General features: G+C 43.3%; 2 protein-coding genes across 3 annotated transcripts in view; one reads left to right on the top strand and one right to left on the bottom strand.

Annotated features, from left to right (window-relative positions):
* The window catches only part of CAPN7 (calpain 7), a 101,259-nt gene extending 79,345 nt beyond the window's left edge, over positions 1-21,914 (top strand). Inside the window, exons 16-21 of one of the 2 annotated variants that reach the window (XM_040353059.1) lie at positions 6,366-6,441; positions 8,899-9,044; positions 11,097-11,159; positions 12,886-13,016; positions 14,351-14,443; positions 21,465-21,914. In XM_040353059.1, coding sequence (XP_040208993.1) covers positions 6,366-6,441; positions 8,899-9,044; positions 11,097-11,159; positions 12,886-13,016; positions 14,351-14,443; positions 21,465-21,609 — 654 coding nt within the window. In that variant the 3' untranslated portion in view covers positions 21,610-21,914. The remainder of the gene's footprint in view (positions 1-6,365; positions 6,442-8,898; positions 9,045-11,096; positions 11,160-12,885; positions 13,017-14,350; positions 14,444-21,464) is intronic. The other variant, XM_040353060.1, reaches the window with a different exon arrangement.
* Positions 21,915-23,780: 1,866 nt separating this feature from the next.
* Positions 23,781-27,523, bottom strand: part of SH3BP5 (SH3 domain binding protein 5) — a 100,102-nt gene continuing 96,359 nt past the window's right edge. Inside the window, exon 9 of the mRNA XM_040353058.1 lies at positions 23,781-25,602. Within this exon, the coding sequence (XP_040208992.1) occupies positions 25,397-25,602 (206 nt within the window). The 3' untranslated portion in view covers positions 23,781-25,396. The remainder of the gene's footprint in view (positions 25,603-27,523) is intronic.

Below are 27,523 nucleotides of genomic sequence, written 5' to 3'. Positions count from 1 at the left end.
TCTCACGGAGACTCTTTACCACGTGATCAGCCGTGTCCAACCACGGCTGATCACGGTGTAAACAGGAAGAGCCGCCGATCGGCTCTTCCTCACTCGCGTCTGACAGACGCGAGTAGAGGAGAGCCGATCGGCGGCTCTCCTGACAGGGGGGGTTCGCGCTGATTGTTTATCAGCGCAGCCCCCCCTCGGATCGCCACATGGACCACCAGGGATGCCCACCAGGGAAGGGCAAAACAAAAAAAAACGGGGAAAAAAAAAGTCCAAATAAAAAAAAAAAAAAGTCTAAAAAAAAAAAAAAAAAAAGTCTGGGGGAAAAATAAAAAGATGCAAAAAAAAAAAGATGACAATCAGTGCCCACAAATGGGCACTGACTGGCAACAAGTAAATCAGTGCCGCCCCACAGTGTCCATCAGTGCCGCCCCACAGTGTCCATCAGTGCCGCCCCACAGTGCCCATCAGTGCCGCCCCACAGTGCCCATCAGTGCCACCCCACAGTGCCCATCTGTGCCACCCCACAGTGCCCATCTGTGCCGCCCCACAGTGCCCATCTGTGCCGCCTATGAGTGCCCAGTGCCACCCATGAGTGCCCATCAGTGCCGCCCATGAGTGCCCATCAGTGCCGCCCATGAGTGCCCATCAGTGCCGCCCATGAGTGCCCATCAGAGCCGCCCATGAGTGCCCATCAGTGCCGCCTATGTGTGCCCATGAGTGCCGCCTATGTGTGCCCATCAGTGCCGCATACCAGTGCCGCCAATCAGTGCCACCTCATCTGTGCCCGTCAGTACTACCTCGTCGATGTCCATCAGTGCCATCTCATCTGTGCCCATCAGTGCCACCATATCAGTGCCCGTAATTGAAAGAGAAAACGTACTTATTTACAAAAAAAATTCAGAAAAAAATAAAAACGTAATTATTTTCAAAATTTTCGGTCTTTTTTTAGTTGTTGCGCAAAAAAAAAAAATCGCAGAGGTGATCAAATACCACCAAAAGAAAGCTCTATTTGTGGGTAAAAAAGGATGCCAATTTGGTTGGGGAACAGTGTAGCATGACCGCGCAATTGCCATTCAAAGTGCGACAGTGCTGAAAGCTGAAAATTGGCTTGGGCGGGAAGGTACGTAAGTGCCCTGTATGGAAGTGGTTAATTGAACAAGTTGGGGTTAGAAGCTGATTGGCTGCCATGCACAGCTGCATCGGATTCCGATTACATCAGTTTTAGTAAATCTACCCGACAGTTATGGTTTACATTTACTTTAACTGCTTGCCGACCAGCGCACGACTATATATGTCGGCAGCATGGCACGGACAGGCAGAAGGACATATATATACGTCCCCTTTAAGAGCGCGGCATTGTGGGCCCGACAGCGGGTCCTGCGGACTCGATCGCCGCGGGGATACTCGCGATCGTCTCGCAGTAAGGAAGAACGGGGAGATGCTGATGTAAACAAGCATCTCCCCGCTCTGTCTGGTGACAATGATAGTGATCACGGCTTCCTGTAATCGGAAGCGGTGATCACGGTCTTGTCACATGTAGCCCATCCCCCCTACAGCAAGAATCACTCACTAGGGCACACTTAACCCCTACAGCGTCACCTAGTGGTTAACCCCTTCACTGCCAGTGTCATTTTCACACTAATCCGTGCCTTTTTTTAGCACTGATCGCTGTAAAAATGACAATGGTCCCAAAATTGTGTCAAAAGTGTCCGATGTGTTCGCCATAATGTCGCAGTCAAGATAAAAATCACTGATCACCGCCATTACTAGTAAAAAAAAAAATATTAATAAAAATGCCATAAAACTATGCCCTATTTTGTAGACGCTATAACTTTTGCGCAAACCACTCAATACGTAACGGCCTAAACTGAGGAAATGTATCTTTTATATATTTTTTGGGGACATTTATTATAGCAAAAAAATAAAAATATTGTTTTTTTTTTTTCAAAATTGTCGCTCTATTTTTGTTTATAGCGCAAAAAATAAAAAAACGCAGAGGTGATCAAATACCACCAAAAGAAAGTTCTATTTGTGGGGAAAAAAGGACGTAAATGTTGTTTGGGAGCCACGTCGCACGACCGCGCAATTGTCAGTTAAAGCTTTGGTAGTGCTGGCCGTTGTAGTGGCAGGGGCGCTTTAGGAGTGGTGTATACACCTCTCCCGCACCGCCCCAAAGATGCTACTTGCAGGACTTTTTTTTTTTTGTCCTGCAAGTGCACCGCCCCAGTGTGAAGGCACTCAGACTTTCACACTGGAGCTGCAAAAGAAACCATTTACAGACACTTTTCGGGTGCTATAAACGCCAGTAAAATGCCTCGGTGTGAAAGTGGCCTTAAGCTGCGTACACACGACCATTTTTAATGTCCTAGAAAAAACGTAATTTCTTTCCGACGTGATTCTTGTCAAGCCTGCCTTACCTACACGCGATCGTGGGAAAAAAATGCTCGAGCAAAGCGCTGTGACGTACAGCACGTACGACGGCACTATAAAGGGGAAGTTCCATTCAGATGGCGCCACCCTTTGGGCTGCTTTTGCTGATTTCGTGTCGGTAAAAGTTTGGTGAGAGACGATTCGTTTTTTTCAGTCTTCGCGCTTTTCAGTCTGTTACAGCGTGACGAATGTGCTATCTCTATTACAAACGTTGTTTTTTCCAGAACAAGTGCTCCCGTCTCATAACTTGCTTCTGAGCATGCACGTTTTTTTCATGTCGTTAAAGCCTACACACGACTGTTATTCACGACGTGAAAAACGACAACGTGAAAAACGACAACGTGAAAAACGACGAGAAAATTTAGAGCATGTTCTAAATTTTTAATGCCCATTTTTCACGTCAAGAAAAATGCTCTGGAGCGTACACACGATCGTTTTTAATGACCATTTAAAAAAATGCAATTTTTCACGTCATGAAAAACAGTCGTGTGTACGTGGCATAAAGCCCCATACACACTATCAGTTTTCCTGCAGCTTTTTCTCTTCAGGTTTACCAAAACCATCTAATATGAGGTCAAACCTTAATGCCGCGTACACACGATCATTTTTAGGCATTAAAAAAAAAAGGAAATTTTTTAAAACGTCATTTAAAATGATTGTGTGTGGGCTTCACATCGTTTTTCGGCTTCTTAAAAAACGGCAAAAAAAAAAATTCGAACATGCTGCATTTTTTCATGTTGTTTTTTAAAATGTCGTTTTTCGTGTTGTAAAAAATGATCGTGTGTGGGCAAAAACGACGTTTTAAACCCGCGCATGCCCAGAAGCAAGTTATGAGATGGGAGTGCCCGTTCTGGTAAAACTACCGTTCGTAATGGAGTAAGCACATTCATCACGCTGTAACAGACAAAAAAGCGCGAATCATCTTTTACTAACACGGAATCAGCTAAAGCAGCCCAAAGGCGAATAGAACTTCCCCTTTAGAGTGCCGTCATACGTGTTGTACGTCACCGCGATTGGTTCATCATTTTTCAAAAACGATGGTGTGTGGGCAACATCGTTTTTAATGATGAAGTTTGAAAAACGTTGTTTTGAAGTTGAACATGCTGAAAAATGTCATTTTTTTTCATGCCGAAAAGTGATCGTGTTTCAATTTGTATGCAATCAGGCAGGCCCTTGCACTACATGGTTTTGGTAAACCTGAAGAGAAAAACCTGCAGGAAAACTGATAGTGTGTATGGAGCTTAAGGGGCAGATCCTCAAAGAAATTACGCGGCGTAATTTCAAATTTTGCGCGTCGTATCTTTGTTTTGGTATCCACAAAACAAGATACGACGGCATCTGTGTTAGATCCGACAGGCGTACGTCTTCGTACGCCGTCGGATCTTAGATGCAATTTTTCGGCGTCCGCTAGGTGGCGTTCACGTCGTAATCCGCGTTGAGTATGCAAATTAGCTATTTCCGACGATCCACGAACATACGAGCGGCCGTTGCATTTTTTTTACGTTGTTTCCGTTCGAATTTTTCCAGCGTATAGTTAAAGCTGCTATATGGTGGCGTACTCAATGTTAAGTATGGCCGTCGTTCCCGCGTCTAATTTTGAAAATTTTATGTCGTTTGCGTAAGTCGTCCGTGAATGGGGCTGGACGCCATTTACGTTCACGTTGAAAACATTGCGACGTCATTTGGAGCAATGCACCCTGGGAGTTTTTACGGATGGCGCATGCGCAGTTCGTTCGGCGCGGGGACGCGCTTCATTTAAATGAAACACGCCCCCTACCCGCCCAATTTGAAATCCACCGCGAGAGATACACTACGCCGCCGTAACTTACGGTGCAAATCCGTTGAGGATCCAAACCAAAGCCAAGTAAGTTACAGCGGCGTATCGTATCTTACATCTGCGCCGGGCGCAGCGGATGTATGTGGATCTGCCCCTAAGTCTTTTTTGGAGATTGTCTCTGTGAAAAGAGTTGATTTAAGGTCAAATATACAATACTCGACATAGAGCAAGAATAATAGATGTTTTTTTTTTTTAACCAATGGCGGGTACGGTTTATATAAGAAATGTATTCTGTTATTATCCATTTAACAACCGCTGACCCAAAACAATGTCGCTTGCGTGTCAGGGACACAGATATTTATGAGCGATAATGCTGGCATACCTTTCTAGCACAAGTAAGTAATATGTGACTAGAACAAAAGCAGCTGGGAAATCATTAATGAATTTACTGTGTCAGTCATTTCCTCTCGCTTAGTACTTTGTAACATACTAGGTTACATAATATATATTCTTTAAGCACATGTTAAACCTTAACTCAATGGCACTTCTAAAACAATTTGTATCATAAACAATTGACACTTTTTTGGGGGGGAAATACAATTTCTCATCTTCATACTACAAGGCCTTACCTCTTCCACCTTTTCTCCTTTGCCTTACATCCCCCCCCCCCCTCAATCTCCTTCACATTCCCTACTCATTACTCCTTCCTCTCCTCACAGACATGGTGGGCAATACAGGGCACCCTGTCTGGGAATACAGAAAGGACAGTTCCCCACAACATGGCCCAACCTTTAAAAACTGGTTGTCTGTATACATAATATATTGTTCTTTGAAGCTTTATTTATGTTTTAGATTGTTATGTGGAAACTTCTGTCATATCACTGATTGTAGAATCAGGTGTGGGCGGGACAGGGAGGGGGATTGGTGCAGTGGAGGAGGGGGGGGGCAAGGAGGCTCTGTCCAGCACGGGGCCCCGTGGTTTCTAACAGGGTGTTTTCCATGTATGTTTCGTCACGGTGTCCTCATTGTGGTACTTTCGGAATATGTAGAACTGTATACATTTATCTGACTCGCACTATGTTGGCTTTTATTCTGCACCAGCCATAACCTCATTTTGTTAATATAATCTATACTTGAGAGTTTTTAAACCTTCTCTTGTTAATTCATACTTTCATGAATTGTTACTATGTTGCAGGCCTTTAAAGTCCCGCTAGGTTGTTGCTTCTCTTCTTGTCTACTTACTTTGGATTTTGGCCTAATTACTCCTCATTTTCCATATATGATTTCTAACAGCTGCCTGGTTATGCTCATCAACCTCACCGAGAATACAGCGTTGGCTGCAGCGTTGTACTTTGTTGATCTTTTCCCCATCAAATTTGGTGGTGAAAAGCCTTAAATATTTTATTAACAGTCTTGTATGTATGTTGTAAATGTAAGGAGCACATATACCAGTATTTATATGTGCTCCTAATGCCGCGTACACACGATCATTTTCATTTTTCGGCAAAAAAAAAACGACGTTTTTAAAAACGTCATTTAAAATGATTGTGTGTGGGCTTCACATCGTTTTTCGGCTTCTGAAAAACGACAACATTTTTTTTTTTCGAACATGCTGCATTTTTTAACGTTGTTTAGAAAAATGTAGTTTTTCGGGTTGTAAAAATGTATCGCGTGTGGGCAAAAACGACGTTTTAAACCTGCGCTTGCTCAGAAGCAAGTTATGAGATGGGAGCGCTCGTTCTGGTAAAACTAGCATTTGTAATGGAGTAAGCACATTCATCACGCTGTAACAGACAGAAAAGCGCAAATCGTCTTTTACTAACACGGACTCAGCTAAAGCAGCCCAAAGGCGAATAGAACTTCCCCTTTAGAGTGCCGTCGTACGTGTTGTACGTCACCGCGATTGGTTCATCATTTTTTTAAAACGATGGTGTGTGGGCAACATCGTTTTTAATGATGAAGTTAGAAAAACTTTGTTTTTTGGACATGCTGAAAAACAACGTTTTTTTTCATGCCGAAAAATGATCGTGTGTACGCGGCATTACACTTACAACATATGTACAAGAAGATTGTTATTCTTAAATTTTAAATTCTTAAATTTTATCTTCGACCACCAGATTCACCATTGAAGAAAATAAATCATCCTTTCCTTCTTTATTCTTCTTAGGATGACTTTGCACAAAATCGAGAATTTATTACACTGGTTGTTTACAAGAATGATGGCAAAAAAGTTTACTACCCAGGTGAGCCCCCTGTATTACTTTTTTTTTTGCCAGTAATTGTAATTGGTAATAAAACGTACACTTAACAAAACCTTGTTTGTGTATGTTGTTGACTGATAAGCTAAAGAAGAACTTTGCGTTCTTCCTGGCTGTGGCCACTACTGCTCTTTAACGTGTCATAGCTGTATAGGTCTGATGCTTTGGTGAAGGTTGACAAAGTAACAAAGTCTGAGAATGTGCCAGGCACTGTATGTGGCTGCCATGGAGCTGCTCTTCTAAGGCCGCTTTTCACACCTGTGTAACTTTTCCTGTGACTTTGGACATCAGAGTCGCATAACAAGTCGTACCTTATGATTCCCAATGATAACCATTCATATCTGTGTTACTTCAAGTCGCACCGACTTCTGAGTAGTCCCTGTACTACTTTAGTCCAACTTTGATGCGAGTTGAGGTCCATAGACAAAGTTTAAACAGGCATTCCCTGAAATCACGGCAAAATCGTCCGACTTTCAAGTCGCAGCAGTGTGAAAGGGGCCTATTGCACACAAAATGGCTCATAATAATTGGATATATTTTGTGATTTTGGCAACATTAAAGCAGAGATCCATCTAAAAGTGGAATCTCCACTTGTTTGCTTCCTCCCTCCTCTGCTGCCACATTTGGCATCTTTCGGGGGGGGAAAAGGGGGGGCGGGTACCTGTTTTTGACAGGTACCCGTCGCCACTTTCGGGAAATTCGCCCCCTCCCTCCACCACCAGGCCATTCACAAAGCACCATTCACACTGCAGGTTTCCCTTACAAGTAATGGCAGAGGCACCACCCAAAAACCTATTAAAAAAATCTGTGGGGTGCCGACATGGCGGGATCTCTGGACAGGTAAGTGTCCTAATATTAAAAGTCAGCAGCTACAGTATTTGTAGCTGCTGACTTTTAATGTTTTGGCAGGGGGGGCTGGAGCTCCACTTTAAGCTTTTAATAATGGATTAAAATTCTTCAGTATAAAATGATGACAGCTCATTGGGAATGCTTGGAGACATCTACGGGTACACTAAACTCAAGTTCAAAGCATGAAATCGTATGTGTATTTGACCTAATTTCCACTTCTGCTTTTGTACATTTCCAAGTCAATATTTCACTAGACAAAGAACAGCTGTCAAGTATAACACAGTTTTGATCTCTTTTAAATGGCAGTTTTTCAGCTCTAGCAATTATAGTAAGCATGTGGGTGTGTGATAGTCTGTCCTCATTGTGTCGTGCTTTTCCTAGCTGTGTGCCATATAATTAAACCATCTTGTGAAATGAAGGCATGTTTATGTACAGTAGACTGCGTGTTCCAACACAGATGGTATTAATAAAATTACTAAATCGGTGAGTATTCTTCAGAACTTGTATATACATACACAATAAGTGCGCATCCGCACAAATAAAAGTTCACAAACATCAAGTGAAAATATCAGTGATGTTCTTCTAAAAACCTGGGAATCGGTCAAGGAATGAAAACATTCAACTATCCACCAACTCTGTGAATGTATCTTGAAGAGACGACCAAGACACTTGTGCCTTTCACCACAAATAAGGTTGGCCTCTTGCCAAATATGAGAGATCCCCATCACAGAGATCAGCCTGGCATCAGGCCACATCTGCACTCATTGAGGAGAACAGAGGCCACACATGGTGTATAACTTTTAAACTATTTATTTAAAACAATTGACAGGTACTTACAGAGGTAAAAGAAAATAAAGCATGTACTGATGCCTTGCCGCTGGCCACATGGTGAGCTCGCTGACAGGGCCGCCATCAGGGGGGTACAGGCATTACACCTGTAAGGGGCCTGAATGTCCTCAGGAACCCGGCCACCCCCCTTCTCAGCTCGTGTCTGAGAGGAGAGGAGCAAATGTTAATTTCTGTAGTCCCCCTCTCATTTCGCAGCGAAAGGAGAGCACACTTTCAGTTTGCGGCCGGAGGAAGGTGAACGAGATGCCAGTGACATTTTCGACAACCCCACTCCCCGGTTCTCAATTCGCGGCAGCCCATCAGGTTCTCAATTTGCGGCAGCCCCCCCCCCCCGTTCTCAATTTGTGGCAGCCCCCCCCCCAGTTCTCTGCTCCAGGGGGCCCATGCCTGAAGCTGTGTGAGGGGCCCCAACTTTTCTGATGGCTGCCCTGCTCGCTGACATCAGAAGTTGGGCCCGCCCAACATGTTTTGCCCTCAAACTGCATCATCGGGGGAACAGGAGAAAACACCAGTAGCGTCTAATGCAGTTTATATAGGCAGCCTATATAAACTGCATTAGACGTCACTGGTGTGTGCTCCTGTTCCCCTGATGACACTGTTTGACAGCAAAACATGTTGGGCGGGCTTGTGGCGTTGGCGTGCTACATACTGAACCTAGATATTGAAAAGTACCCTGTATCAGTTAAATTTTGTAATGGGAAATGTTTTCTGTTGGTAGGTATTAATGATGTATTTGTCTTACAGCTGATCCTGCACCTTATATTGATGGAATCAGAATAAACAGCCCTCATTACCTGACAAAGATACCCTTGACTACACCAGGATCCCACACGTTTACTTTAGTTGTGTCTCAGTATGAGAAGCAGAACACTATCCATTACACACTCAGGGTAAGTCACAAACATTTGGGTTTACGGTTCTTAGGCAAACCTCATTAAACAACATCAGAAGCCAGTCTCCTCCTGTTTTCTTTATCTGTGTGGGTATAACATGCACTCGTATTAACATTTTCCATTTTCTGTTAGGCGTATGAAATGTTATTCAGCTTTTAAAGATCAATTTTATATCCATAAGATTGATTTGTTTTCCAGTGTTGGCAGTCATAGTGGTCAATTGCTGTTCACATTACAAAATCAGAATTAAAAAAACACTGACATCATTCAGAACGGGCAGAGATTAAAGAAGGATTTTGGGTCAACTTATATAGGGAGGAGAATAAGTTTAATTTACCTTCAGGTCCCATTTTCCATATCGCACTACAATCGCAAAAAGCATGTTCAGGTGACATTAATTTTCAAAGGCACTCAAAACGCATGAAGCAGGAGCTTCTTTTGGGCGACAAGGTTACCCCACTGTGGTTTGTCATGCCATAAGTCACAGCAAAACGGCACCATTTACCAACGCCATTTATTGTTGCAGTGAGACTTGAGATTGCTGGCAGAATTGCAGCAATTCTGCCCAGAAACCTATAATGCCAAATGTGAATGGAGACTTAGTTATGTTACTTCTTGTCTGATGAAACTGTTGTCACTGTGACAGTAAGTCTCTTTAATGGAGCCCAGCATAGCTGCAATAACCCAGAAGGCGTTCTAGTCCTAGTCCTTCCTCGCTCTGTGTTCCACTCAAAGGAAAATACAGTCAGTCCCCTAGTTGGATACATCTGACTTGCGTATGGCTCATACTTACGAATGGAGGCAGCATGACGTCCTCCACGATGGTCCTGGAAAACGCTGGGCGGCCATCTTGCTGCTCGCCACATACTGCCATCTACTGTCTGGTGGACCTCTCAGCAATTCCACATCAGTTAGGCCAGAAGTGACCGGAACTTGTGGAATTGGTGAGATGCTGTTTATTATAACAATCCTGGCTATGTCTGTTGTCCCCGGGGGTGGAAGAACTTGTGCATTGCGGGCACTGTCTGAGGCCATTACTCTGTGCCAACTACTATTGGGGGTATTCCCTAGTTTTTACCTGTAACTTACTGTACTGTTTATAGTTGGTCAATAAAGCCTTTTTTTGTAATTGTATGCTGCTTGGTCCTGAGTATATCCATCCTTTTGGGTCTCTTTTAGCCCACTGAAGCTTTATCACCAATCCTTGTTTTCATGACAACCCAGAATTTTCTAAATCCATTTGTCACAGCATAGATGGTGAGGTGAAATCTTCTGAACAGGGGCACAGACAACAAAACAAACGTCACAGGGGTATTCCTGTATGCTCCCTATGTTTTTCAACTGTAAAAATGTTTTGGCTGGAGTTGCACTTAAAAAAATGTACTTGTTCAAACTTACAGTACATGCAAATTCAACTTAAAGCGAAGCCAGTAGCTACAATTACTGCAGCCGACGACTTTTAAAAAATGGACACTTACCTGTCCAGCACGCCCGCAATGTCGTCAGCCGAGGCCGAGCAATCGCTCATCTCTCGGCTGCCCCTGCCGCCATCCTCAATGAGGGAATCAGGAAGTGAAGCGTTACGGCTTCCCTGCCCAATTACCTACTGCACATGCGCGAGCCACGCGACGTGCCCTCATTGGTCCCTGCTGTCTCCTGGGACCATTTTGTTTCTCAGAAGGGGGGGGGGGGGGGGGGGATACGCGAAGGGGCGTGACTTCCGTGGGAGTATTATACAGGTTACTGCACCCCTCCCCCCGAAAGGTGCCAAATGTGACAGCGGAGGGGAGGAGGGTTCACTTTTCTTGTGGAGCTCCGCTTTAAGAAGAAGCCTACAGAGATCTTGTTTGTAACCCGGGGACTGCCTGTAGAAAGTAAAACATGCGTTCATTTTTCATGCACAAATATTGTGTGGAATAGTTTAGATGTGAGGGAGAGAAAGGAATGGTGTATCTCAGCTGATTTGAATAGGATTGTCCTTTTTACATGAGAGAAAAAAAGCACAAATCTGTAACGCATGTATTTGACTGACTTGTTGTTTTATTGTAGGTATATGCAGCTTGCAAGTTTACATTCTCTAAGATCCCAACACCATGCACCATAAACAAACGGGTAAGACCATTCTTCTCACCTCACTTCTCTAGTCTGCTCTCGCATTACTAACTGACATACAGTATCGGCATGGATGTCACACCACTCAATCTTTCTAAAACTGAGCTCATAATATTGCCCCCCTGTCTCCCTGTCCCCTCCCTTCTCCATCAAGATCAATAATACAACCTCAGGACCCCCATGCTATGGGTAATCCTGGACTCTGACCTGGGTTTTCAGCCCCAAATTCAATCACTGTCCAAATCTTGCAGTCTTCACCTCTGTAGCATCTCCAGAATGCGCCCGTTTTGAACCGTTGACACCACTAAGCAACTTCTTTACTCCCTTGTTATCTCTCGCCTTGATTATTGTAACTCCCTCCTCATTGGCCTACCTTTCCGCAGGCTATCCCCTCTTCAGTCTATCATGAATGCTGCTGCCAGACCCATCTATCTTACCAACCATTCAGTGTCCATCACCTCTCTCAACCAATCCCTCCACTGGCTTCCCATTGCCCAATGAATACAATTCAAAACACAAAGGGCTAGTTTACACTTGAACAAAGCTTCGGACACGCTTTGTTACAGCTCTCTGAACGCCAGTCAAAGCCTCTGTCACTAAATAAAATTGATAGCTTACAGTCCTGTTTACACCTTGCTTTTGCTTGGGGCTTTGGTGATCTTTGCCACAGACTTCTATGGATGCTTTGAAGCACCACTAAAGCCACATGGGGTATAATTTTTGATGCAAGGTTTAAACAGGACTGTAAGCTAAGCATTTTATTTAGTGACCGGAGCTTTGACTAGCGTTCAGAGAGCGTTAACCAAGCCTGTCCGAAGCCTTGTTGTTTAGCAAGTGTAAACTAACCGTAAATCTGCGTTGAAGCTGAAGCAAGTGTAAATGAGCCCTTCCAATAATTTACAGTAAAAAGCATTTACAACTCTGCCCAGAGCTACATCACCAATCTTATCTCTTAATATGTTTATTTATTTCAGGTACTTGTATAGCGCCGTCAATTTTACGCAGCGCTTTACATATATATTGTACATTCACATGAGTCCCTGCCCTCAAGGAGCTCACAATCTAAAGTCTCTAATTTATATACTAGAAACCAGAATACACGCATGCACAGGGAGAACATACAAACTTAGTGCTGTGGTTGGGATTTGAACCAGCGACCCTTTTTTGCTGCTAGGCGATCGTGCTACCCACTACACCATTGTGCTGCCTAATGTGTTATCACCCAAACCATCCTCTCTGTTCCTCCCTAGACCTCTTGCTCTCTAGCTCTCTTGTCTCCTCCTCCCATGCTCGTCTCCATGACTTCTCCAGAGCCTCTCCCATCCTCTGGAACTCTCTATCCCAATGTGTCTGGCTATCTCCTACTCTGTCCACTTTTAGGCGCTCCCTGAAAACGCGTCTCTTCAGGGAAGCCTATCCTGCCTCCAGCTAATAACCAAATATTCTTCTATTTCTCCTATCAGTTCATCCTTCACAGCTATTACCCTTTGTTTCATCACCCCCTCCCTGTTGGATTGTAAGATCGCAGGAGCAGGGCCCTCCTAACCCTCTTGTATTGAATTGTCTCCCTTTATATAGTATAGCGCTTCCCAAACTGTTGGCGCTATATAAATCCTGTATAATAATATTTTTTTTTCTGATCTTAGCTTTCTACTCCAAATTAAAAGTCACATGTTTAGAAGAATCTTTGTCCTTTCTTAATCTTAACACACAATGCATTTTGTAGATTAACGGCCAGTGGAAGGGCCAGAGTGCAGGAGGATGTGGCAACTTTAGAGACACGCACAAGAATAACCCTATGTACCAGTTTCACGTGGAGAAAGCTGGACCGTTACTGACCGAGTTGAGAGGACCAAGGTTTGTAGTATGGCACTTGAGCTGTGTATAAAATTAGCACAAAATATGACCTTCATTTATTACAGCAGCCAAAAGCAGTAACCTCAGACATTAATATTTATACCATCTGGAAGGCCAGGAGTCCGTTACATTGCATTTAGGTGTTGTATATGATTCCACCAGCACAGTTTTAATACAACTTGTAAGGCAATAGTACTATTATTTCTCAAGATGTAGCAGATCGTTGTCTGTGTGCCCTGTTCACACCACAACACTAGTATCGTGTGCAGATTTTTTCTATGCAGGAATCTTTGACGTGTATGCAGCGGAAAAAAACGGACATGACATCAGCATTGTGGTATGACCAGGGCCGAGGAGAAAGTGATGACATACATTCATGAAAACTGATGTTACAGTGCGTAAAAACCCACTGAGTGCAAACTGATGTAAACTCGTGCCTCTGCAAGTTAATTCTGTGCATTTCATCCATCAGTTTGTACGCATGTATAGTGTTAAAGCAGTACTAAACCCAAAAATAAAAAGTGTAATATATTGCAGCTTACCAATCATTAGATGTGGTGGCTGTATTTGTTTTCTTTTTACAGGTACATGATTTTGCACTTCCGGGTCTGTGGCGCACCGCCGACCTGCTCCCACAGCGGGACCTGCTGATCGTTCCCAACAGAGGAAGAATGGCGGTCTGCTTATGTAAACAAGGCAGATTGCTGTTCTGTTAGTGGGGAAGACAGAGATCCTGTGTTTCTGCTAAGCAGGAACATGGATCTCTTGTCTTCCCACAGTCAGAGCATCCCCCCACACAGTTACAAAACACTCCCTAGGAACTCATTTAGCCCTTTGATTGCCCCTGATGTTAACCCACTCCATGCCAGTGCCATTAGTACAGTGACAGTGTATATGTTTTAGCACTGATCACTGTATTGGTGTCACTGGTCCCCAAAAAAGTATCAAATGTGTCACTTGGTGTCCGATTTGTCTTGCTATCTTTTGCCAATAAAATAAAAATTCCATAAAAATATCACATAGTTTGTAGACGCTATAACATTTGCGCAAACCAATCGATATACGTTTATTGGGATTTTTTTACCAAAAATATATAGCAGAATATATATTAGCCTAAATTAATGAAGACTTTTTTTTTTTTATTGGGTATGTTTTGTAGCAGAAAGTAAAATTTTATTAAAGTATAATGGTGTACAGGAATAAATATATTATTATGAAATGTAAAATGCTTTACTGCCATGTTGGTGACTCTCTAAACATAAAAATGTCATATTTTTGTCACTTCCGCATATGTTAAAAAACATAATGCAAATGTTGTTGTATACACCTTGCAGACAGTATAGCGTGGGTTTTGAGGTTGTTACCGTGTCCACAAATGGAGATCCAGGACCATCCGGATTCCAGAAGAAAAGCAGCGGAGATTACAGGTATTCAGAAGGTTCTTTTGGGAACTTGCTTTTATTAACAACAAAGGAAATGGTTCTATGCATTTTGTGTATATATATATATATATATATACATATATATATATATATATATACACACACACACACACACACACTGTATGTGGGCAAAGCTGGCTTGCATTTGAAATGCTATCGAAAGCAGATTAATGTGCAACATTCACTGTTTCATTAACACTGTGCATTCTATTTCTGTATGTGGATGATGGTACTGTAATTAAATACCTTTTTTCCTAAACGATATAGAGCCGTCACATGACCCAGATCTTTCCCAGCCTGTCTGCAGGGAAACATAAGCAGGAGGAGCTTCTAGTCCTCTGTTGCTGGTCACATGTTCAAAATAAACTAAACAGTCTTTGTAATACAGAGTAAAAATAAATAAATAATATCAATAAACTGTTCCAAATTGTCATACAAATACATTTATTTGAAATCAAATCTTTATTATTTTTTGGCAATAACATGGTGTGGGTGGATTTCTTATTCTAAGATACAGGCTGGAGAGTCCATATTTTATAATAAGAGGGAGCTGATGCAAAAAAAAAAAAAATAGAGGCAAAAAAAACATTCTGTTACAGTAGGTGAACCCGATTTTGTGTCAATCTCGCTCTCTTTCTCGGCGAGATTGAGCACCTACGAGCCCCATCGCGGGAGCCAGCGCCGAGCTGGCTTGCCGCGATGGAGACAGAGCCGTCATAGAAGCGACGGGAGATCCGACTTGGATTCCCGCCAATTCTACACGCGTGCGGCGTTTGTTATGAATCCTGAGGGGGAAGTCCCCGCCGGATTTTAAATAAAAATCCGGCATGGGTCCCCCCCTCAGGAGCATACCGGGCCCTTAGGTCTGTTATGGGTTGTAAGGAGAGCCCCCCTACGCCGAAAAAAACGGCGTAGGGGGTCCCCCTACAATCCATACCAGACCCGTATCCAAACCACGTGGGTAGGTATCACATGGGTAGGTACAGAGCATGATGGGACTGTGAGGCCTATATAGGTCCGATGCAAGGCGCGCATCCGTCATTTCAGCGAGGAGGACCGGCGAGTCAACATCGGGAGAAGAAGAGAAGTGAAGAACATGACGTCACAGCGCGGAAGAAGACGTACAGCACGGAAGAAGGGACCGGACTGCGAGACGAAAAACCGGGGTGCGACGAGTCAACAGCGGAGAGCGGCGAGACCCCCCGGATTGCGGAGAAGACCCGTCGGGATAGCGGAAGAAGAAGAGCCCCGCCGAAGACGCCGGAGGAAACCCGCCGGGGGGGTGGGGGCTTTTTTAAAAGCCACCCCCCCCCCCGGCGGTGGAAGAGAACCAGACGGCGGCCCCCACCCACCCGAAGACGTCAAAGAAGAAGCCCCCCCTGGTAAAAGAGCTAATAAAGAAGACAGGGGGCGGCCTCCGGAGCAGAAAAATAAAATATTTTAATACACTGTGTGGTTTATTTGTGTTTTTACCACTTTTCTTGCAGGTGAATGGGTAGGGGTACGATGTACCCCATACTCATTCACTTAGGGTGGGGGGGCCGGTATCTGGGGGCCCCCTTATTAAAGGGGGCTCCCAGATTCCGATAAGCCTCCCGCCCGCATACCCCGACAACCAACGGCCAGGGTTGTCGGGAAGGGGCCCTGTCCTCATCAACATGGGGACAGGGTGCTCTGAGGTGGGGGGCCGCAGTGCGCCCCCCTGCCCCAGAGCACCCAACCCCCCCATGTTGAGGGCATGCAGCCTGGTACGGCTCAGGAGGGGGGGGGGGCGCTCGCTCGTCCCCACTCCCTTCCTGGCTGGCCGGGTAGCGTGCTTTGGATACGGGTCTGGTATGGATTGTAGGGGGACCCCCTACGCCGTTTTTTTCGGCGTAGGGGGGCTCTCCTTACAACCCATAACAGACCTAAGGGCCCGGTATGCTCCTGAGGGGGGGACCCATGCCGGATTTTTATTTAAAATCCGGCGGGGACTTCCCCCCTCAGGATTCATAACAAACGCCGCATACGTGTAGAATTGGCGGGAATCCAAGTCGGATCTCCCGTCGCTTCTATGACGCGCTTGCTGGGATGTGCTGTCACTATTCCAGTGAGTGTGAGATGTCGGCGAGATCTCGGCACCCTGTCGCCGAGTATCAGCGCGACGCTGTCCTGCTAAAAGCACAATATCACAAACACCTACTGTATAGGGGCTATAATTTCCCCCTATTGTGCATATTACCCACGTTTTGAAATATAGACCCCCACCACCGATAAAGAGAGAAAAAAAGAAAAAAAAGGAGGAAAAAACAAACGCGAGGAGAGTAGGGGACTCTAGAAGGATTCCCACCAACGGTCTCCTCTATTCCCCTCCATTCTCTCCCTCCTCATCTCCCCCCTCCCTCCCCCTAGCTCTAAAATCCCTCCATCCCCTCCCGGTCGTTTCATATCTTGGCCCAGACTCTACCTGAAAGGACCACAGCTCCTCCATCACTCTCATTTTATCAATTTCTTGGAGCCATTCCCCTATCGAGGGTACTCTTTTTTCCCTCCAGTTCCTAGGTATTAGTGCCTTGGCTCCGTTCAGTAGGAACGGGACCAAGGAACCTCTATACTTTTTCCTGGACATACTCGTAGTGTGGAACAAACTTTTTTTTGTTTTCCTCACAACATAGGGGTAATTGTTTTATTCCCCTTCTGACTAGGGTTTTTTTTTTTTTTTTTTCTATTTCTCTTTTCTTCCTTCCTTCTTATTTTTTGTACACTTAAGTAAATACACAATAAGGGGAATTAACCCCTACACTTTTCACTATATTCAAGATGGACTCAGTGTCTTCCATCTTTTTTTTTTTTTCCACAATTCCTTCTTGTTTTCGTATACTTAAGTAAATACACAATAAGGGGAATTAACCCCTATATTTTTCATTAAATTTTAGAGGGACTCAGTGTCTTTCTTCTCTTTTTTACAATTCCCTCCTGGTTTTGTACACTCATGTAAATACACAATAAGGGGAATTAACCCCTATATTTCTCACTATACCCTAGTAGGACTTAGTGTCTTTTTTGTTTTTTTTATCACAACTCCTTTTTGTTTTCGTATACTTAAGTAAATACACAATTAGGGGAAATAACCCCTATATTTTTCACTATATTTTAGAGGGACTTAGTGTCTTTCTTCTTTTTTTTTTTTTTTTTACAACCCCTTCCTGGTTTTGTACACACAAGTAAATACACAATAAGGGGAATTAACCCCTACACTTCTCACTATATTCTAGTAGGACTTAGTGTTTTTTTTTTTTTTTTCTCCACAACACAGGGGAAAGTGTCGTCTTTTTCTTTCCTTCCACAATATAGGAGAAATGGTTTTTAGTTTTATTCTCCTTTCTAAGGGGTAGTCCAATTTTTTTTTTTTTTTTTCTTTCTCTTTTTTTTTTTGTCCTCTCTCTCTCTCTTTTACATGTCCTCCTCCCCTCCATTCACTGTAGGTATAGGTAGTGCGGCCCTATCTCTGGGTATCTCCCATGGAGAGTGGAAAGGGAAGGATTGGCCCTGGGGTGGAATGATGGAGAAATCCAGGAGTAGTACGTAGTATTGGTAGAAGAAGATACAGTTTTTTATATCTTTTCAATGAAAAGGGTACATTTTGAGACCATATATGTCAGTCTGTATATTGATTTTATGTTGTATTAATTGTACTGTTTTGTAAAAAAATGAATAAAAGATTTTGAAATAGAGGGAGCTGATGCCTCCATTAATCTACATGTAATATCCCACCCCGATTTGTGTTTTGCTGGTTAGTGGGCATGGAGGAGGAGGAAGTGGGCTGTCATTTACCACTGTGCATACGCCTACGTGTGTGACTCTAGTCATACAGGCTGCTCAGATGTGATGGGGAGGAAATGCTCAGCATAGAAAATCACTGAAAACTGAGCATGTGCAGAGTTACCACCATAGCTGAAAAATACTTAGATGCATTGGGTATGTGGACAAAAGAGGAAGATTGAGATCAGCAGGATCAACCAGGTTTTTTACAGAAAAAAAATCTTTTATAGTGACTGGGTGAGTATGAACAGAGTGCAATATACCATTTTATTGATAGTTTTTTATGATGTGGGTTTAGTGACACTTTAGAAGTGAAATGTACTACACTGTGGGAGTAGTATGACTGCATGTGGCTGTGCATAGAAAGGGGTAGTAGCACAATTCAAAGATTTGTGTAAAAAATATTGGTGCACAAAGGTTGAAAATTGATTTAGTTATAGCAATACAGCACAGATGATCAACCAGTGGTATGTGCATAGTGCATCAGTTGAGGAAAGTCTGTTTCTAAATTTTACAGGTCACTCATTATTGATTCAAAGCTAAACACCCGGTAGAAATAAAGTACCGATTAATGCATTTTTTTTAATTTTTTTTTATAAAAACAAACACTATAATTAAATGAAACCTTGTATAAGAACTTGAATGTGCCTTAATATGAGTGTACACTATACAGGCAGGTGAGTGAGGGGTGGGCAGCACTGAGGCTCAAGCATGGTACACACTAGTATTTTTTTATGTTCAAGCCAGCAGTCTGAATGGAAAAAAAAAAAAAAAAACTGAGGAGCTTAGGAAGAGCCACTGTACTAAGCTGCTGAGGTATTGTGTTCTGACATGGGAATGGCCTCTCGCCAGAACACACTGGTTAGCGCTCTCAGCCATTGGCAGACCTTTTTCAGTCATGCCCCTTCGACAGGGGCCGGCCTGGCTGCTATACACATGGGCCAAATGTCGACTGGTTTCTATTGATTCAGCCTGTGGTTCTTTGCAGAAAGAATTATACCCACTTTCAGCAGCGGTACTGGCCCACCAAACGTGTCCAGTTGAAGTGAATGGGGATACGCCATGACTGCGTGCAATACACGTGGTTGTGGGGTTAAAAAAGGCAACATATTACCTCCTCACTGGCCTGTCAAACTCCCGCTGAAAAGTGGTCCACCACAGATCTTGCTCTGCTGTAGTAATGCACATGTGCGGACAGTAGGAGAATGCTACGTGATGACTGGCATTTTCATAAGGCAGCATTTAGAGTGGAGTTCCACCCTGAAAAAAAATTCACCAAAAATCGACAAAAAATTGTTTTACTTACCAGAAAGGGCGGTTGCTATGCGGAAGTTCCTAATCTGCCTCTTCCCATACCGTGGCAGGTCTTCTTCCTTTTCCTATCCCGCAATGTCTTCTGGAGAATGGGGTGCGCTGCTTTCTGGGAACTGTATGCATCCCAGAAAGCAGCCGCCCATTCACAAAAGCACTGCGTGACTTACGCATGTGCAGTAGGAAACAGGCAGTGGAGCCTTGCAGCTTCACTGCCCGTTTCCCTCAGTAAGGATGGAGGTGCAGGGAGCTGCCAGGATCGAGCAATCGGCCTCAGGGGGGGGGGGATGTCGCAGGCGCCTAGGACATTATTAAAAGTCAACAGCTACAGTGTTTGTAGCTGCCGACTTTAAAGAGGGGTTCCACCCGCATTTTTTTTTTTTAAGGATTATTTCAGCTTTGGGAACATGTAACCTGTTCCCACTCCTGTAGTGGCTCAATGGTCCAAGCCCTGTGTGTGACAGAAGTACAGGGAGGAGTTCCCCCATATCCACTGTCACATTTTGAAAAGAGTGCGGCCGTGTGGGCGGAGTTCTGTGAATAAATGAACTACAATTACCGACATCCTTTGTCGATGTCAGCTCGTAGTTCTCGGTTAACTCCTATGGTACTGTTGAGCTCTGTGGTAGTTCGATTCTTCCAATCTATGTGAAACTGCCTGACCGTACGATGTACGGGCAGACAGCTCACACTAGCAGATCGCCGATGCCATGTAGGACTCCTGCAGACTGTCAATCACTGGTGCTTTCCAGGCTCCTAAAATGTTATATATATTTATATTGTAAATGCACATTATTTTACCTGCAAAAAAATTTGCATTTATTTATTAGGTGAACTTATCCTGTAAAGTTGAGTGGCCGATTGTTCTTTCTAGAAAAACTGAACACTGTTTAAACCTGATTTTATTTACAATTGTGTATTTAGCTGCTTGCCTGCTGTTCAGGTTTAAATGGAAACACATTTTTTTGGGGGCAATTTGAATATAATTTCACTATTCTTACAGGCTTGGCTCCAGCCTCTTCTATACTCTGAGCATCCATGTTGGTTTAGTGTAAAATGCATTGCATTCTCACTAACCAAGAGATAGGAAGAAGTAGAACCAAACTCCTGTCTTGGGCCCCATGCACACTGGGCGTTTGCCAGGTCCGCCCAACACCTTTTGTTTTTGGCAGGAAAAAAGCATTTTAAAAACGCACCTAGAGCTGCCTTTTGCAAACGGGCACAATGGACACATGTACAGTTTTGGACTTTTTTCAGGGACTAAGACTCTTTATGTTTATCATTCCATGCCTAATGTTATTTTTGACAGTTGCACCAGTGTCCCACTTTGATTGCGCCTGGGTACATTTAGGGTTTTAATGACCTTCATAAAATAGCCACATAGGCCAACATAGAAGGGTGTTAAGAGGCAAAAAAAACACTGCCAAATGTCCTTAAAAGCAGCGTTTTCACACCTAGTGTGCATGAGGCCTTCCAATAAAGTCTATACCAGTGATGGTGAACCTTCACAGATGTTTTATGTCAATAAAAACTGCACATCAGCCACAGTATAGACCAGTGATGGTGAACCTTGGCACCCCAGATGTTTTGGAACTACATTTCCCATGATGCTCATGCACTCTATAGTGTAGTGGAGCATCATGGGAAATGTAGTTCCAAAACATCTGGGGTGCCAAGGTTCACCATCACTGGTCTATACTGTGGCTGATGTGCAGTTTTTATTGACATAAAACATCTGTTTGATTTTTTTTTTCCATCATATGCTCTGTTAAAAATGTTGTGATATAAAAATAAATTGAAAATGGGCTTACTTTTAATGTTTAGTTTGCATAAAACAATTAGCACCTGTAAATCTGTTCTAGTTCTGATGAAATGCTATTTTCTTTCCCCACAGATGTGGATTCTGCTACCTGGAAATAGAATCTATACCAGCAGGCGTGTATAACATTATCCCCACCACATTTTTACCTGCGCAGGAAGGCCCCTTCTTTTTGGACTTTAATAGCTCTATAGCAATCAAGGTATCCCAGCTGCAGTGATATAGAAATGTCAATAAGCTCTTCTCAGGACATACCTCCGCAATACAATTCCGACTAGTATCGGGAGAACCCAGCCATGCATGGAGTTTCAGTGGTGCATGCAAAGGAAGTCATTAGACCTCTCAATACTGTTCTAGATTGTCATACTGCGCATACAACCCTTCCTGAAGAACTTTTTTTTTTTTTTTTTTAGAAGGGAAAGGGTACTGCTGGCAGCCTGCAGTTTAATGTGTACTTGAATATTTTATTCAAATAATAGAGCTATAAATAAATATTTTTCCAACACAGTGATGTGTTGATTTTAATTTGTTGTGTGTGTTTACATATATAGCATGTGCAGTGCCTGGTTACTTCCAAGTACCGCTGCTAGTTAAATTTAGAGGGGGGGGATCAGAGTGTTAACTGACTCTGATCCAAATTGTTATGTTCAAAGTTGGGTCTCTGTTTCAGCTTTGCTGTGCTGTGGGCTCATTCTGATGTTTTTGGGGTGCTGTTCCCACCCCAGGGCGATAGGTGGCAGCAATGGAGTTGAGGTTTGGGTGCTCTTCCCCAGCGGCCTATCAGGAGGGGTTTTTCCTCGCTGTGCATGCTGGGGGAGGGTATTTATGGAACAGACACCATTGGTCTGGGTCTTCTTAGTCTTCAGAGTGCGGCACCCACCTCTAGGGTGACCGCATCACGGCGTAATGGCTTTCCAGGCCGGGGTGCGCGTGCCACGCGGTGTTCCTGGTTCAGAGACCATGTTGGTCAAGAACATTTAAGCTGTGGCGGGGAGCCCAGTAGTCGACTGGGTTCCCAATCTTGAAAGTTCCCAAGCAAGAGAGCTGTTCGATGGGGAGTCCATCTGAGGAGAGGCTGGCGATCCGATAGGGTCTCGACAAACCCCCGGGGATCAAGGTAAGCAGAAACAGAGGCTGGTCACCTGTCTGTCAGTAACCTGAAAACTACCTGAAGGAGATCCAGGCAACAAAATCTATTAAGGAGGTTCATCTCCGCTATCTCAATTCTGGGGAAGGTCTGTGGCAGAGACTTCTCCCTAAGTCCATTCCAGGAGGGTCAGTGGCAAAGACGTTTCCTCTAAGTTCCGAGCGATACTCTGGCTGCCAGGCCAGTGAGAGAGGCCTGTCCAGGTACGCTATACCCGCTCTGGTTAGAGTGGCGAAGAATCCAAAGTATTGTTGGAAGCAGGACTGTTTCCTAATGTTTACGCCTGAGTCTGCTATTTCTCCTTCATCTCTACTCTTCACCACAAGTTTTATTGCTTTTACCCGGTTGGGTAATAAAGAGCACAGAAAAAGACACCTGTTGTGGACATTTCGTTACCGATACATTTCACCATACAACCCTAGGACGGCAGAGGAGCCACGAGGTAACATGCCACCCAAACAAACCAGCAGCTCCTTCGGAGGGTAGTGCTACACATGTGTATATGCAGATTTAAAAGGGTCAGTCCACCCAAAATGGATATTTCAGGTCTTGGTAAATTCAGAAGAGTTAAACCACCTTTTTCTGTCAGATGATTTGCACACCTGCTGTGTCGCCGAGAGCTGCAGGAGATATATATATTATATCATTTTTTTAAATAAATGGAATACAATAGGAAGCTCTGCACCAAGGCAGAAAGAGTTGGAAATTGTGGCTGGGAGATCTCACTGTTTAAGAATATAATACAAATAGGAAGCTAGGGGCTGACAGAGTCTCAGGCTCTGTCTACTGGGGGGCGGGGGTAGGACCACAGGCGACCAGAACTTGGTTGGCACAGATGCCACTCAGAGATCACTTTGCATTTTGTCAAATCTCTAAATGGCACCCATGATGATGAGTGGGTGACCTTATGTGTCCACAATGCAACAGGGCAGCAGCTGAACACAGGGTTCCCATTACAGTGATTTCCAGAGACATTGGCCAGATATAGTACATATATGTGTGCAAACTAAACCCGTTTTTAACACATGCTGTTACACAGGATAATTCAGTTGATTGCTGGCTGGTCGGCAAGTTGAGCTGGGAATTTCTATAGTTTTGTTTTGCATAGTATATGCATGGCTACACTGGTCCAATCAACATTGTCAAAATATCTATATCTGGAATTCTTCTTTAAGTGCAACTGCCCGATTAGCAGAACGGCTTTAAAGACAAAGAAATGAGAAAAAACAAACAGAAAAAGGCAATTTAAGTTGCATGAAACGCCCTTTAATATACATAATTTTCTGGGGAAACATACAAGTTGTAGATAGGACGCAACACAAAACAAGACACATTCCAATATTACTATATTCGCCTCGGAAATGATTCAAAGCAAACATGTCAGTTACATATAAAACAGGCTAGTCTATCCTAGGACTACAAATCGGCAGCACAAACTCCACTGTCTCTATAGAGAAGCATCATTGCTTGTATTTAGTCAACCTCTACTTCCTACACAACTAGGAAACCCATGCAACATGCATGGCCAGTTAATTTACTGGAGTGTGTACCACAGTACTGTATACAAAACAAGGCATGAGCTGCACTGTAGACATACAAAATAGCCAGGTAAAGGCTTTCTCCATATCTGCTGTAAAATTATGCCTCATCAGTAAAGTTCAAATGTGCGATTAATGGCTGGGAAAGTCTCTAGTTATAAAATCTGGAAACATGGCACATGGTAGAATTCTTCTGCTATAATTAAAAAAATTAGAACATATACTAACAAAAAACATTCATAGTTATAGAAAATGACCAGCAAGTCAAAAAATATGAAGTCTAATATATTTGAGATGTACAAAGCTAATGTAAATACAAATAAATATGTCGTTATAAGCTTACTTACAGATCTACAGATTCTAATAAACCAGAAAATGTCCAATACTGATATCCACATAGCAGACATGAAGATATGCTGAAGAGCGTATAAGTGCAAATGCAAGAGGAGCCGTGGTGATATGTCAATTTACCTGTGTAGGTAGATGTGTCAGAAAGATGGATTGTGGGAAGATAGGCAGCAGAAGATGTCCGTTTAGCCAATTTAATAACCACATCCTGGGATTATTACAGTGGTTATATGCTGGTAGGGTGAGATCAATTGTTTGTACGAATAGACAGCAGTTTATAAAAGATATGTATTCAGAGAGTGTCTGCAGCTGTATTCAACATTTGGATTCTTGACCCAACGTAAAACAAAATTTAAGGCTGATGACAAAGATGAACATTTGATAGATCATCTACAATTAGCTTTTTTCTACAAATAGCATTGGACTTGTATATGAATAATGGGAGGTCAAAAAACCTAGACAGGTGTTGCTTACTGGTTGAGGTTTGAAGATTTCTAAATGGAGGTTTAATTGAAAAAAATCACTTACATAGGACTACTGTACGGTTTACGTTGAAAAGTTACATGGTCGTCACATTTGATGGGCGATTTATGTGCATATAATACAAGGATACTAAACATCTGACAGACCAAAGAAGTTTATGGTCCTATATGGCAAAGACACAAGGAACAGAAAGCCTTGTAACAATACTTGTTTGGGGAGTCAACCCTTTGGCTAAGTCTCTGTTTCTATTTATTGCTCTGACTAAAGATATCCTGCTCTCCATTCCTTATTTTGGGCTTTTTTTGGGTGAATAAGGACTGCAAGCAGAGAAGTGGAAGCCTGCTGGAAAGCCATCTGTACTTCCCCCCCCCCCCCCCCATCACATTAGTTCATGGTATGCGGCCTCCAGTCAGCCCGGGTTCTCTTAGCAGTACACACACGTGTGTGAGAAAATCTTCTTGGTGCAATCTGTAATTCGAATGGCACATTGTTCACACTGCATTGACCAGCACTGTTGAGGCTAGGGACTGAGAACGTGTACACTTTATGTCCGAGTTGGCTTCATTGTCTGCACAATCCAAAGACAGCTGCTTCATGCCGTTATCCAACGCTGACAAAGCTCTGGGTTTATTGACGATATTGCTGTTGTTATTTAGTCTGTCCTGGGCTTTGCTTTCTGATCCTTCTGCTCTATTGCCTAAGCAAGAAAGAAAATATCACTCACCACGCACAAAGAACATAAAAAAAAAAAAGACTGTGCTTAAAGTGTAGACTAGACTATTGATATTAAAAGTATTTACATACAATGTGTATTCTTAAGAGAAGAAAACAGACTCTGATGTTCAGATGGTTCAGTCAGTTTCTAACGGCTTAAAGGGTCACTAAAGGAATTTTTTTTTTCTGAAATGACTGTTTACAGGGTATAGAGACATACAAGTTAACTGATTCCTTTTAAAAATGATTAAAAATGTAATTTAATCTATCATATAATGTGCCTCTAGTTTCACTTTTGGTTTTAAAGGTACATACATGAAGTTCCGGGTGAGAGGTGAGTCGGGAAGACTCACAGAACAAAAACAAACAAATCCAGGGCAGTGTTTTGTTTTTAAAATGAATCTGATTGGTTCTGAGGAGTTTTAGACACACAGTAATGACAGCTTAGACCACCGTGAGAAAGCTCCCAGTATGATGGTCATAAGGAAACAGGCAACCAGGAAGTGTGGAGATCACAGCAGAATTACAGCTACTTCAAAGCAAAAACGAACAATGAGGACGTGAAACCAGTACTGCAGTAAGGTAAAGGAAGCTATTTAGCTAAAAAAAAAAAATTCCTTTAGTGGCCCTTTAAGAACGAAACCCCTCTGGGGTTAATTTTAATATTTTATCTGGGGGGTGATAGGGTTTGTGTTGGTGGAGTAAATTGCCTCGGCCATAGGAAAGGCTGCGGCTTTGGCCTAGCTCCCGAAGCGACGGCCATCTTGGTCCACCCGGCGGTGGCCTAGGTGAACCTAGAGCGGCACGCTGACGTCATCACCCGGCCTCAACTGCTCGTGTTCAGCCGGCTTCTCTGGCAAGACTAAGCAAGCGCTATACTTCCTATACTGTGGGGGAGATGTGGACCATATTACAGTGGGGGAGATGTCTGTGGATATTACAGTGGGGACTATATATGGTGGTGATCTGAAAAATGTATGTGCGTTATAATTAACCAAAATTAGTCAATTAATCAATTTAAAAAAAATAGATTAATCGAACACGAAAATTTTAATCAGTAACAGCCCTACTAAAAATAAATAAATGAGTGAAGGTCTGCTTTAAAGCTCAACTCCAGTATCATACCCACCTTTTAGGGTCCTTTCACAAGGATGCCTCCATGTTATGGGCTTCGCTGAGCAGGCGGATGAAAGGTCCGTGTCTGCTCACTGTGCAGAGCGGACCCGGACCCGCTCTCCTCTATGGGAAAATCGAATGTAAACAGACTGCCTGTCTTGCATTTACTACTTTTGAGATTGGGCCTTAAGTGAACGTGGTGTAAAAAAAAATTACAGGGAGGTCAAAACGCCTTGTGCATTATCATGGACAGATTCATTCCAACATGCAAGACAAATGGATACTCACAGACAATAGAAATTAATATGAATAAAACACTGATGCTTCAGCCGAACGTCAGCCATCCAATCGGTTTTTGGTCTATGATGGATATATCACGTTCGGCTGAAGCATTGGTGTTTTGTGTCTATTTATTTCTATTGTCTGTGGGTATCCATTTGCCTTTCGTGTTGGAATAAATCGGTGATGCACAAGGTATATTTTACAGTTTGTTGAAGATTCCCTAGTCTGGGGAGGGCTGCACCCCAAAGAAGCATTGCGTACTAAAACTGTGGGAATGAGAAAAGAACCCCCTGGATCTAGTGCTGGAGTGTGTTTTGGAAATTGTTAGGTGAACTTAGCCTTTAGGCTGGGTTCACACTATACTGTACGACTTTCATCCTACTTTGCTCTGCGACATCAGTCCTACATTGGTCCTACATCCATCTGACTTTCATGAACAGGATACTACTTTGATCCGACTTTGTGATAGTCTGACTTGTTTTTTGACCAATCAAAACAATCCCAGA

Source organism: Rana temporaria, chromosome 5, assembly GCF_905171775.1.
Source record: "Rana temporaria chromosome 5, aRanTem1.1, whole genome shotgun sequence".
Lineage (NCBI taxonomy): Eukaryota > Metazoa > Chordata > Amphibia > Anura > Ranidae > Rana > Rana temporaria.
The sequence above is the reverse complement of the archived record's forward strand: the minus strand, read 5'-3'. Positions and strand labels throughout refer to the sequence as shown.